Below are 11817 nucleotides of genomic sequence, written 5' to 3' on the forward strand. Positions count from 1 at the left end.
GTGAGTTACTGGGGAACACCTTGTCTTAAGAATCTGGCTTTCTGGCCGGGCACCTTGGCTCAACCTCTAATCTCAGCACTTTGGGAGGCCGAGGTGGGTGGATCACTTGAGGCCAGGAGTTTGAGACCAGCCTGGCCAACATGGTGAAACCCCATCTCTACTAAAAATACAAAAATTATCTGGGTGCAGTGGCTCACGCCTGTAATCCCAACACTTTGGGAGGCCGAGGCGGGCGGATCACCTGAGGTCAAGAGTTTGAGACCAGCCTGGCCAACATGGAGAAACCCCATCTCTAAAAATACAAAAATTAGCCAGGTGTGGTGGTGCATGCCTATAGTCCCAGCTACTCGGGAGGTTGAGGTTGGAGAATCGCTTGAACCCAGGAGGCGGAGGTTGCAATGAGTCGAGATCGTGCCAGGGCACTCCAGTCTGGGTGACAGAGCGAAACCCTGTCTCAAAAAAAGAAGAAGAATCTGGCTTTCTTACTAACCTAACATCAAAACTTTACCAGGTCAAATTCCCAATTTTTTTCTCATTGTGAACTCCCAGAGCATCAAAATAGCATGGGGTTCATGTGTCAGTGCCACACACAGATACTTCCCAGCTGGCTTTGCTCTACACCGCCCCCTGGTGTATCTAATGCATTTGACATATATGTGTGCATCTCTTGTGAGTCTCATGTGAATTGTAAAATGTGTAAATGTGGGTAAATGTGCAAACCTGTGGCCCCAGCGTTGTGACAGCACTATGGGGAGACACAAAAGAAACACAACACCTGGCTTCTGCCCTTGAAGAGCGTGGAATTTTCCCAAGAGAAGACAAGGCACGGATGCCGCAGGGAACCTGCCATCCAAGCCAGACAGGATGCCCTCCAAGGCGGAGTAGGCTGACAACAGAAACACTGAAAACTAACAGGGGCACCTGGCAGAGGGCATCACCTGCCCTACAAAGGTGGACATGAGCCTGAGCTTGTACTAAAAAGAGACTTGCATTCAAAATGGCAGGGGAGCCAGGCATGGTGGCTCACGCCTGTAATCCCAGTACTCTGGGAGGCCGAGATGGGCAGATCACCTGAGGTCAGGAGTTCGAGACCAGCCTGGCCAACATGGTGAGACCTCGTCTCTACTAAAAATACAAAAATTAGCCAGACGTGGTGGTGCACTCCTGTAATCCCAGCTAATTGGGAGGCTGAGGCAGGAGAATTGCTTGAACCCAGGAGGCAGAGGTTGCAGTGAGCTGAGATTGCACCACTGCACTTCAGCCTGGGTCACAGAGCAAGACTCTATTAACAACAACAACAACAACAAAATGGCAGGGGAAGGTGGAAGATTCCAGGCAGAGGGTGTAGGAGGATGAGAGACCTGTGAGGAGACCAGCAAGTGTGAGGCAGAGCCCTCATCTGGGGAAATTTGGGAAGCAGGGTTTAGTAAGGAGAGAGTGCCCCAACTAAAGGGCCCTGTCCACCATGCTTAATAGTTTGGAATTGATAGAAATTGGGGTTGGGGTACTGTTTTGATTCTTGAGTCTGGGACTGTGGGGAAAGCAAGATTTTATATACACTAATATGAAGAATTCGTATATGATGGGCTGAGGAGAGTGGCTGGAGACTGGGAGACCAGTTGGTTAGGAAGCTGTTATCGGAGAGGCCTGGGGGGAGTACTGAAGGTGAGGAGGAGGGCTGGAGCTGAAACGTGGGGAGGGAAGAGCTTGGGCATAGCAGGAGGGGTCAGAGGGCCTCAGTTAGGGCTTAAGCCCTAGGGGCTGGAAGAAGCAACTGTGTAGAGTTTGTTGTATTAAACAGATGTGTGTCTCCATGAGTGTGTTTGTGAGAGAGAGATGGTATGTTTGAACATATCTGTGAGTAGCCTGGGAGTGTAAATTGGAACTGATACCAACTCCCAACTCTCACACTTAGCTTCTGTGATAAAAAGATGATCATGTCCATCTTCTCTAATCTTCACAATAACCCTCACACTGGGAAAGGAGGAGTAGATGAGAGAACTACATTTTGGAGAAAAGTTCAGAGACTTGCCTAAGGTCTCATGGATTGCTAGGAGCAGTGAGGACTCAGTTCCCCGGAAGCATTACCAAAGTTTCCCATCTGACAGTCCAGAGCCCTCCCAGGTGTCGGTAGACCTCAACCTGTCCAGCTGGCTTTTGTTGGTGGACGGGGAGCCGGCAAGCCCGAGCGCGGGGGGTCACTCTTGCAGGAATCCTGCCTTTTAGCACGTGTGCTAGCTGAGCCGTCTTTCCCATTCAGTGGAGTGTGTGGAAAACACAGCCATCCTAGAGGTATTGGAGCCACCCTGAGCCGTCACACAAACTATTCGATCCCTTGAAGATCCATTTGGGGTGGGGGAGGAAGCACATTTTCCTTCCACACTCACTACGTCCTGTGAAATATCCTACCACATGGAAACCACTGTGCTCCTCCAATCCATGCTGCTGTTATTTGATGGCTATGTGTTTTTATTTTATTCACAGTGTACATTCAAAGTCAGAGGCGGATGTGAAATTTGAAAGGTTTTATTTCCTAACTATAGACAGCTTAAAGAGGCTGAATATCTGCCTCGACCATCTGCCCCCAGGCTGGGAGGCGGCAGCAGGGCTGGGGAGGGCAAGGGGCTTTGGGGTCGACCTCCCAGGGGAAGGAAGCCCCGGGGGCTCGCTGCGCCTTCACTGGCCCTTTTTGTAGGCGTTCTTGATGATGGCGTTTTTGAACAGCGTCACCAGGGGCGTCTGGCTCTTCTCGGAGGTCATGAAGCCGCCGTAGCGCTTGTCCTTGGGCGGGCTGCCCCAGCGGAAGTGCTCCATCCTGTAGGGGCCTTCGTCTTTCTTCTCAGCCGCCACCAGCAGGCCGTGCTCCAGGTCGGCCTCGGCGCCCGCGCCCTCGTCGGTAGGGCTATTGGGGCCATCCCCCGCCAGGGGCCGCTGGTCGGCCGACTCCCTCTTGAACTCCAGGGGGAAGGCCTCGGCCGACTCGTTCTCCGCGCTGTTGGGGTACACCTTCACCGGGCGCCGCTTCTTGCCCACCGGCTTGCCCCAGCGGAAGTGCTCCATGGAGTAGGAGCGCTTGCCCTCGCGCGGGCCCGGCTCGGCGCCATCACTGCGGGGCTCGGGGCCGCCCTCAGGCAGCAGTTCGCGATCTTCGCCCGCCGCGAAGTCCTCGCGCTTCTGCCCTGCGCCCCCGCTGCTATTGCGGCGACCGAAGCGGTCCCAGCGGAAGTGGCTCATGACGTACTTCCGGGGGTTCTCGGTCAGCGGCTGCTCGTCACCATTGCCTGGGAACACCGGAGTCTCTGCCGAGAGGTCGGGCTTGCAGGCCCGGATGCACTCCTGGGGTAAGACGCCAGGGCATGAGGGCAGCCTGTGCCCTGCACCCCTGCCCGGCCGCTGCGCCGTCCACTGCGCCTAGGCCCTGGCCGCCCTCACCACGTGCGGGGGACGCAGGGCGCAGTGTCCAGCGTGTCAGGCGTCGAGGCCTCCCTACGGAACAGGTCTGCTCACCTGTCCTCTTGGCACTCGTGGGCATCTAAGATCTTGCCACCACCTCTTCTGTCTCCTTCCCTGCGTGCTTCTGCCTGGCAACTGGCAACAAACTCCCCATCCCATTCCTTGGTTGTCTAGCCATTTAGCCGCCCCTAGCTTTTGTGAACAGGACCGAAGTCCTACTGTTATATGTCTGACATAAGGAAGTGGCTCCAAGAGACCGGGCGCGGTGGATCACGCCTATAATCCCAGCACTATGCGAGGCCAAGGCGGGCAGATGACGAGGTCAGGAAATCCAGATCATCCTGGCCAACATGGTGAAACCCCGACTCTACTAAAAATACAAAAAAATTAGCTGGGCGTGGTGGCGTACGCCTGTAGTCCCAGCTACTCGGGAGGCTGAGGCAGGAGAATTGCTTGAACCCAGGAGGCGGAGACTGCAGTGAGCCGAGATCGCGCCACTGCATTACAACCTGGGCGACAGTGAGAGACTCTCGTCTCAAAAAAAAAAAAAAAAAAAATGGCTTCAAAAAAGGCAGACGGATGGTCGTTGTTGGTCCTTAATGAATATTGAGTGCGGTGGCTCAGGCCTGTAATCCCAGCACTTTGGAAGCCCGAGGCAGTCGGATCACCTGAGATCAGGAGTTCAAGACCAGCCTGGCCAACAGAGTGAAACCCCGTCTCTACTAAACAACAACAACAACAACAACAAACTAGCTGGGGAGAGACTGAGGCAAGAGGCAGGAGAATCGCTTGAACCCGGGAGGTAGAGGTTGCAGTGAGCCGAGTTCACACCACTGCACTCCACACTCCAGCCTGGGCAACAGAGCAAGATGCTGTCTCAAAAAAATAAAAAATAATACTGAATAAATACATATGGTTTAATTCAAGACCAAGAGGGGAGTGGGGCTGAAGTTTAGGGGATAATCTCTCCAGGCGATAGAAGTCTGACTATTAGGGCCTATATTTTTAAGCAGATTTTTAATAATGCCTCAACCATACCTCAGTGATGGAAAACCTGCTTTATGCCCCACCCCAGCTCCATCTCTGCACTAAGCCTCCAAAACTGCACCTTGGTTCTTTCACGACTTATGAGCTGATCTCTGTGGGAGATCATTTCCCTGTAACCTCATTCTGACTGGAGGGAGGGGTAGAAAGCTAGGATTATTTCCATTGCTCCATCTGTGGAACCTGTTTCTCTCTGCTCTTTGTCACTCGCGGACTGAATTGTGGTACATATTTGCTTAGGAAAATGGCTGCATAGGCTGCGGCTTTGAGTTTTCAGTGATAAAAAGATGAAAAGCCCACTGGCTGCTCTCTTACTTGGGAATAACAAAGTTGAAAATAAAAGGATCCTACCCAGTCTGTTAAGCTGGACATAGCCTATTCCAGGTGTTTAGAATTACAGCACTGTGAATGTTAACAATGGAAAATTAAAACTAATTTACACTCCCCTCCCCTGGAGAGAGAATGAAGCAGGAGGCTCAGAGAGGTGAAAGGACCTGGTCAAGGTCCCACAGCTCAGAACTGGGACTAGAACACATGGGTCCTGACTGTGTCCAGGGTGCCCTCCCTAGTTGTCTCAAGTCAAGAGACTCGGGTCTCTCTGAACTGGAACTCGCAGAATCCCCTGGGCTCTTAGTTTCTCTTTTATATTACACATGAAAACTGGTCTGTGTCTTTGAGAATCTCATTCTCTCTCACCTTAACTCAGCTTCTCCATTGACAAAATACACAGAACGTAGATATACATTCCACCCTCAGCGCCTGCCAGGTATTGGCAACAGAATAAAATCCCAGTCACTGATACTAGCAGTGTGGGGTTTTTTTGTTTGTTTTGTTTTGAGACAAGGTCTCATTCTGTTACCCAGACGGGAGTGCGATGGCATGATTATAGCTGACTATGACTCCTGGCCTCAAGTGAACCTCTCAAGTAGCTGGGACTACAGGCACATGCCACCACACCTGGCTTACTTTTTTATTTTTTGTAGAGATAGGGGTCTCACTATGTTGCCCAGGCTAGTCTTGAATTCCTGGGCTCAAGCAATCCTCCTACCTTAGCCTCCATAAGTGCTGGGATTACAGGCATGAGCCTTCTCACCTGGTCTCAGGGTGCTTTTAATCTCTGGATTTGGCATCATTACTCTTTTATGCCCCCTAACACACACACACCACATGCACGCAGATACTTATACCCTGTGGTGACCTGGAGGGAGCTCCCACCTGACACAAAGGGCCTTCACATGCTCTGGAAAGACTGTAGAGGAACATGGTAGAAGGCCAGTCCTCCAGAAGAAGCATGAGACATTTGGTACCAATTACAGAAGAAAAAAAAAAGGTCTCCTGGTGTTTCCTTTTTCCAGAGATGATTTGTAGAACTACCTGGCTGGTTTTGCAACTGGCAGTAGATAAAAGGGGAAGAAATATGGAATGAAAATGGCATGTGATATGAGCTTCTTAAAAATGAATAGTTTGGGAAGATAAACATTTAAAGTACTGAATAGATTGAGAGGGCAATTACTGCTCTTGTGGCACCATCTCTAGTTTAGGGGGTTCATGGTCTCCATAGAAGATGGGGCAGAAATTGTGGACTTGGCTGGGCGCAGTGGCTCAAGCCTGTAATCGCAGCACTTTGGGAGGCCAAGGCGGGCAGATCATGAGGTCAGGAGCTCAAGAACAGACTGACCAACATGGCGAAACCCTGTCTCTACTAAAAATACAAAAATTAGCTGGGCGTGATGGCGTGCACCTGTGATCCCAGCTACTCAGGGGGCTGAGGCAGGAGAATCAGGAGGAGCAGAAGTTGCAGTGAGCAGAGATCGTGCCACTGCACTCCAGCCTGGGCAACAGAGCAGACTCTGTCTCAAAAAAAAAAAGAAAGAAAGAAAGAAAGAAAGAAAGAAATTGTGCCTCGACCCATCTCCCTGAAGCTGTTTCCTTCCCTCATTCCTTCCCCCATTTCTTACTTCACTGCAAAGTTCTGATCCTGCCCTGGATTGAATCATGCCTGTCAGTGGGAATGAATTAACCCCTTCCCCACACCTCTTTCTTTTGAGCTTTCCCAGCTCCAGTCCCATCTGATGTCTAACCCAAGATGACAACCATGGTCCACATACCAGCAGGTTGCTTTCGGTGGTGAGGTCCTGACACTGGCTGCTCTCCAGGCACCAGCCACGCACTTCCATGGAGGCCTGAAGCAGCAAGGCCAGCAACAGGGCCCCTGAGCGGCTGCAGCACGATCTCAGCATCTTCCAGGCAGGCTGAGCCTCTTCAGAAGCAAACAAGATTGGTGGGACCCCTGCAAGGAGCACAACAATGTTGGCCGCTCACCAGGAAGGACCTTGAGCCAACATTAACAACACACTCTAAAGGCATTTTAAGGACAGGAGCAATGCTGAGAAAGGAGGTGTGTAGGGTGGTGGTATAAGTTGTAAGGAGGAGGGAATGGACCTGGGTAAGCTGTGGGCATTTCCCTGCTATCTTGTATTAGAACCAGACCCCTGAAAAGGTTAAGGCTGGAAGCTATTTTGGGGATTGCTTGGTTCAGCCCCTCCTATGAGAGATGGGAAAATTGAAGCCCAAAGAGAGACAATTACTTTAATGTTCATGACAAGGTAAGGCTAAGCTGCTAGCACAGAACTTTCCTATTTCACTGTATAAAGCTGTAGTTCTAACATGCTAGATCTAAGGGGTGAAAATAACTTGGGAAAAACAGAGGACCCTGAAATTCCTGCTCAAGATGGGCTTTTCCCCTTTTATTCCACCAGAATCCTATCATATCTCTGAAACTGTATTTCCTATGAGTATTAGGTTTACAGAAAAGCAAATAAAACCACTGGCCAATTTAGGGAACACTTCAAGCAACCTGATTTACTCTGCACACAAATTACTCTGGCGATCACTATTATCCAGACTCCAGTAACTTTGGAGAGCTTTGTTTTTAAAGCAGATCTAAACTCTTTTAAAACTGGCTCATCTTCTGTACATATCACATGTCAGATGTCTTGTTCTCTGGGTCTCTCAAATGTGTCTGAAATGGCTGGATATGAAGAGGATGCAGGTGTGGAGAAGAAAGAAACAGACCAGAGGGAATTACTTCCTGGTGGAAGAGCCACTTCAGATACTTTTGGAGAATCCAGAAAGTGCCTGGGGCAGAAGCTGAGATCAAGATGCCAGGGGACAGTAAGGAGGGGGCACACATGGTGCCCCTAGCCCCTTGTGCCCACCCCTTTCTCCAGCACTGCCCTCTCACTGCCAAATTTCTCTTAACCAGGTGGGCCCCCTGAAGCCACCTCGAGATGTGAGATCAGCTCACCACCAACCCTACAATCATTTTGGCTTTCAGATCTTCTCAGCCAGCTGCTAGAGAAAAATGTAATTAGATGAGAAAAGTAATTCACATGCAAGTGTGGATGACTAAGTGTCTTGTCACTCCTAATGAACGCTGTATTTTAATATGTTTGCCTAAAAGAAATCTCTCATTTGGAGAGGCGTGGGCCAAATCTTTTTTTACAGAGGAGGCTTTGGAAGTGAAAGTCCTCCCAGGCGCTCATTGTCTACTTCAGGAAGCCACTTCCTTCTCTCTGCCCCACCCTCACCCTATTCCCCAAGGCGGCAGGCCAGCACAGGGCTCCCTTTAGGGTTGCTGGGCAAAGTTGAGCATTCTCAGAGCAGCCATTAGATGGCGCTAGCAGCCAGTGACTGACCTAGGGGTGCTTTTGCCAAAGGGGCAACTGAACGAGCGAGCGTTGGTCAACCTTGGTGCCCTCTCCTGGCTCCAAGGGACAGGCTGTTCCCGTTGTAGTCTACCAGTGATCCAGTTCAAGTACACAGCCTGAACTTGGTGGACCAGCAATTAGATTAAAGCTCCAAGATGACCATAGAACATTCAGGTCTGAAAAATGCCCAGATGTTACAGTCACAGAAAAATGGTAGTTATATATGTCACCAAATGCAAATGTAAAGTAACATATTAATAGAGAAAAAAAATCATATAAGTCTGATAGTTCCCTCAACTATATTTCAATTCTCGTCAAAGATGACCATTCTGGAATGATTTCCATTTGTTAGAAGCCTACATCATGACTTCAGGTCTTCCTGAAAAGCCCCAGAGAGCTTTCACCTCCTACCCCATCAACTGTGTTGTACAATGTGGTAACATGTTCACTCCCACCCTCTCAGAGCTTTTATTCTATTGCTAAAATGTTAGACACCTGCTGTTGCTAAAATTTCAGATGCTTTCCTGAAAGATAATTTTGTGTTTGTATTGTATATTTTGCCTGTATGTATTTCAGTTTTCTACAATGAACAAATATGACCTTTTTGTGTCTTTTTTTTTTTTTTTTAAGACAGAATCTTGCTCTGTCGCCCAGGCTGGAATGCAGTGGCACAATCTCGGCTCACTGCAACCTCTGCTTCCTGGGTTCAAGTGATTCTTCTGCCTCAGCTTCCTAAGTAGCTGGGACTACAGGCACGTGTCACCATGCCCAGCTAATTTTTGTATTTTTAGTAGACAGGGTTTCACCATGTTGGCCATGATGGTTTCAAACTCCTGACCTCAGGTGATCCGACCGCCTTGGCCTCCCAAAGTGCTGGGATTACAGATATGAGCCACTGCACCCTACCTTGTGTCATTTTAAAAGCAACAAATTATTGGGGAAATATCAAATGCAGCGCTTTTTATAAGTAGGGAAAGTATTATAATCCAAAGATGGAAAGCTCTGGAAAAATAGAAACTTGCCATTTGCTCATCTTGAGATTAACTTTATGTAGAACTACACTTATTAGAACTTCATAGGTGTGAGGGAGCTCTGTATGAGCTCAACAGATCATTTTGTTTGTTACTCTAAAACTGCACGCTGGCCATGCTCTTCTGAAAGATTAGAGGAGCACAGGGGCGGAGTTTTGTCCTTATACCATGACACACATGCATTAGGTCCTGTAACAAAAGTGTCAAAGGAATATTAAGTCATTAAAGTAGCCATAATCTGTGCATAGCTTATAAACTGAGAAGGAAAACACACACGCTTGTATTTTCCTTGGCTCCTTCCAGCCATTCTATAAGAACCCTCCCCGCTTCATTTAAACATGAAGAATTTGGGGATTCCAAATGCCAAGTGGACTGTCTCTCCTTCGCTGGAAACGCCCCTTGCCTGAGCCTTGATCATTCCAAACGGCTGCCGGCACCCGCAATCCAGGGTCTGCGCCATAAACAGCCCACCCCGTGGTCCTGTTGAGGGTATCCGAAACCTGGCGTTTCAGGACCCGGGACAGCTCTCTCCCGGCCACCTGTTTTTAACCCCAGCTAGGTCTTGGAGAGAAGGCACTCAATTATTGCATTGTAACTGACCCAGGAATTATGTAGTTATCATAGCGCGGCCACCTCGGATACGCTAAGGTGGGCAGGGAAACAAGGATTCAGGGATCCGAATCCCCCCCAAAAAAATTCTGGAAGACAGGGCGTTCATTATGGCTTTTTTTTTTTTTTTTTTTTTAAGACGGGGTTTCACCATGTTGGTCAGGCTGGTCTTGAACTCCCGACCTCAGGCGATCCGCCCGCCTTGGCCTCCAAAGTGCTTGTATTACAGGCGTGAGCCACCGCGCCCGGCCCATTACGACTTTTACCCTTTTCTCTGCCGCCCCGTTTCCAATATTCATTTGCGATAGCGTGTAATGTTACTTTCCAGAAGTGACACCTATCCTGGAAATTGGGAGCAAGAGATGCTAAAAGACTGGGCTCTCCCAAGACCTCCTAGCAGGAGCTCGGAGCCTCCGGGGTCCTAGCAGCCCGCGACCCCCGTTTCCACCTTAGCGCCGGACCCCAGACCGCGTTCGCCCCGGAGCTGGACGCGGACCTTCCCGCTCAGCTGCCAGCGGCTTCTGACGCCGTAGTCGGTGCAGAAAGTTTGCGGAGAACTCGGGACCGCGGCGAGCCAGAGGCGCCCAGGTCCACCTTCGGAGCCGGAGCCGAAGCCGTCCGAGACCGTCGCGAGGACGGGGACAGGGAGTCCTGGAGAAAGAGCGCGGTTCCCCCGCTGCGCCCTTACCTGTCCCGGGAGGCTGCTTTCTGTGTGCGAGGACGCTCGGCGGCTTCTCTTGATCGCTGCTCTCCTTCCCCTCCTTCGCCGCCGCTTGGTCCCGCGCTCCTCTGTCCTTTTATACTTGCTGAGCTCTCCCGGTGGGCGCGGGACCTTGACCTTCCCAGCAGCGCAACGAGCAGCTCCCCGGACCCGGGGAAGGGGGGCTGTGGGGCGTGGGAGGGGGGCTTCCAGACGGGGGATGAGCGCAGCGGAGACGCACCTGGAAAGGGGCTGGAATTAGCACTGTCCTGCCGAAGGCGCACCTGGCTGCCCTCCCTCAGGAAGAACTTGATTATGGATGGCATTGGGTCTCCACTTCGGACGGGCAGGAGGCTTAGCACCCCGGTGTGGGGCAGGCCGGGCTCCTTCTGAGGTCGTTGAGGCGAGGGTTAAGTTACCTGTGTGCGTGCTGGGGCTGGCACCTGCTCGTTCGCATTTGGCAGTAAATATCACCGCAGAGCGAGTGTGTCCGTGAGGCCTCCAATTTCCCCATTGTTTGGAAACTGTGATATGGAAGTCGTGGGGAATACCTTCTCTGTTCCACTTTGGGGAGGGGAGGAGGGAGCAGAGGCCAGGAGCCCTCTTGGGGGTGTGAAGGTGAGTTACACTGCTCCCCCGGGGACTGCTCCCCAAGGCCCTAGTTTAGGGGAGGCTCCCTTCTGTGCTCCAAGCCTCAAGTAAAAAGTCCTGTTAACCTTAGGCCATTAAATGGGGAGAGGGCGATGCTGTAAAGAGCAGCTGAAGTGCTTTTCCTGTGGCCTCTGATCCCTCCCTTTGCCATGGCAGGGTGGTCTGGGGACTCTGAGACAATTTTCAATATCCCCCTTGGCCCTGGAGTTCTGGCTTCAATTTAGTTCCAAATATCAGGCCAGAGAGAAAAAGACGGCACTCAAACCAAGCCTAAGAGACTCTACCTTAACCTGGAGTAAAGAAACAAAACAAAATTGTGTGATGTGGTGGGTGTGGGAGGGAGTATTGGGACTAAACTGGACTTCACATCAAGACATTTGCTCAATCTGCCAACTGCTGGAACTTTCCTGATTCCCAATGAGATGCTTTTTTTTTTTTTTTTTTGATTGATTGATTGATTGTTTCAGACAGTCTTGCTCTGTTTCAGACAATCTCACTCTCAGCTTACCACAACCTCCACCTCCTGGGTTCAAGCGATTCTCCTGCCTCAACCTCCTGAGTAGCTGGGACTATAGACCTGGGCCACCATGCCCAGCTAATTTTTGTATTTTTGGTAAAT

At 50.5% G+C, this 11817-nt stretch overlaps 1 protein-coding gene across 4 annotated transcripts; it reads right to left on the reverse strand.

The window, feature by feature from the left end:
* Nucleotides 1–2451: 2451 nt before the first annotated feature.
* POMC (proopiomelanocortin) lies at nucleotides 2452–10618 on the reverse strand. Of its 4 annotated transcripts, none has more exons than XM_012453309.3 (4): nucleotides 10536–10618; nucleotides 7586–7635; nucleotides 6606–6757; nucleotides 2452–3336 (listed from the first exon to the last, which is right to left on the reverse strand). In XM_012453309.3, exons 3-4 carry the CDS (start codon nucleotides 6735–6737, stop codon nucleotides 2677–2679), a joined length of 792 nt encoding a protein of 263 aa, XP_012308732.3. In that variant the 5' UTR covers nucleotides 6738–6757; nucleotides 7586–7635; nucleotides 10536–10618; the 3' UTR covers nucleotides 2452–2676. The 4 variants fall into 4 exon arrangements, with proteins under 4 accessions (XP_012308732.3, XP_021532727.2, XP_012308733.2 ...); XM_021677052.2 differs by having other exon boundaries at nucleotides 6606–6787; XM_012453310.3 differs by lacking the exon at nucleotides 7586–7635.
* Between the last annotated feature and the right edge of the window lie 1199 nt (nucleotides 10619–11817).

This window comes from Aotus nancymaae, unplaced genomic scaffold (genome assembly GCF_030222135.1).
Source record: "Aotus nancymaae isolate 86718 unplaced genomic scaffold, 86718_ANA_hifiasm-v0.15.2.pri h1tg000057l, whole genome shotgun sequence".
Lineage (NCBI taxonomy): Eukaryota > Metazoa > Chordata > Mammalia > Primates > Aotidae > Aotus > Aotus nancymaae.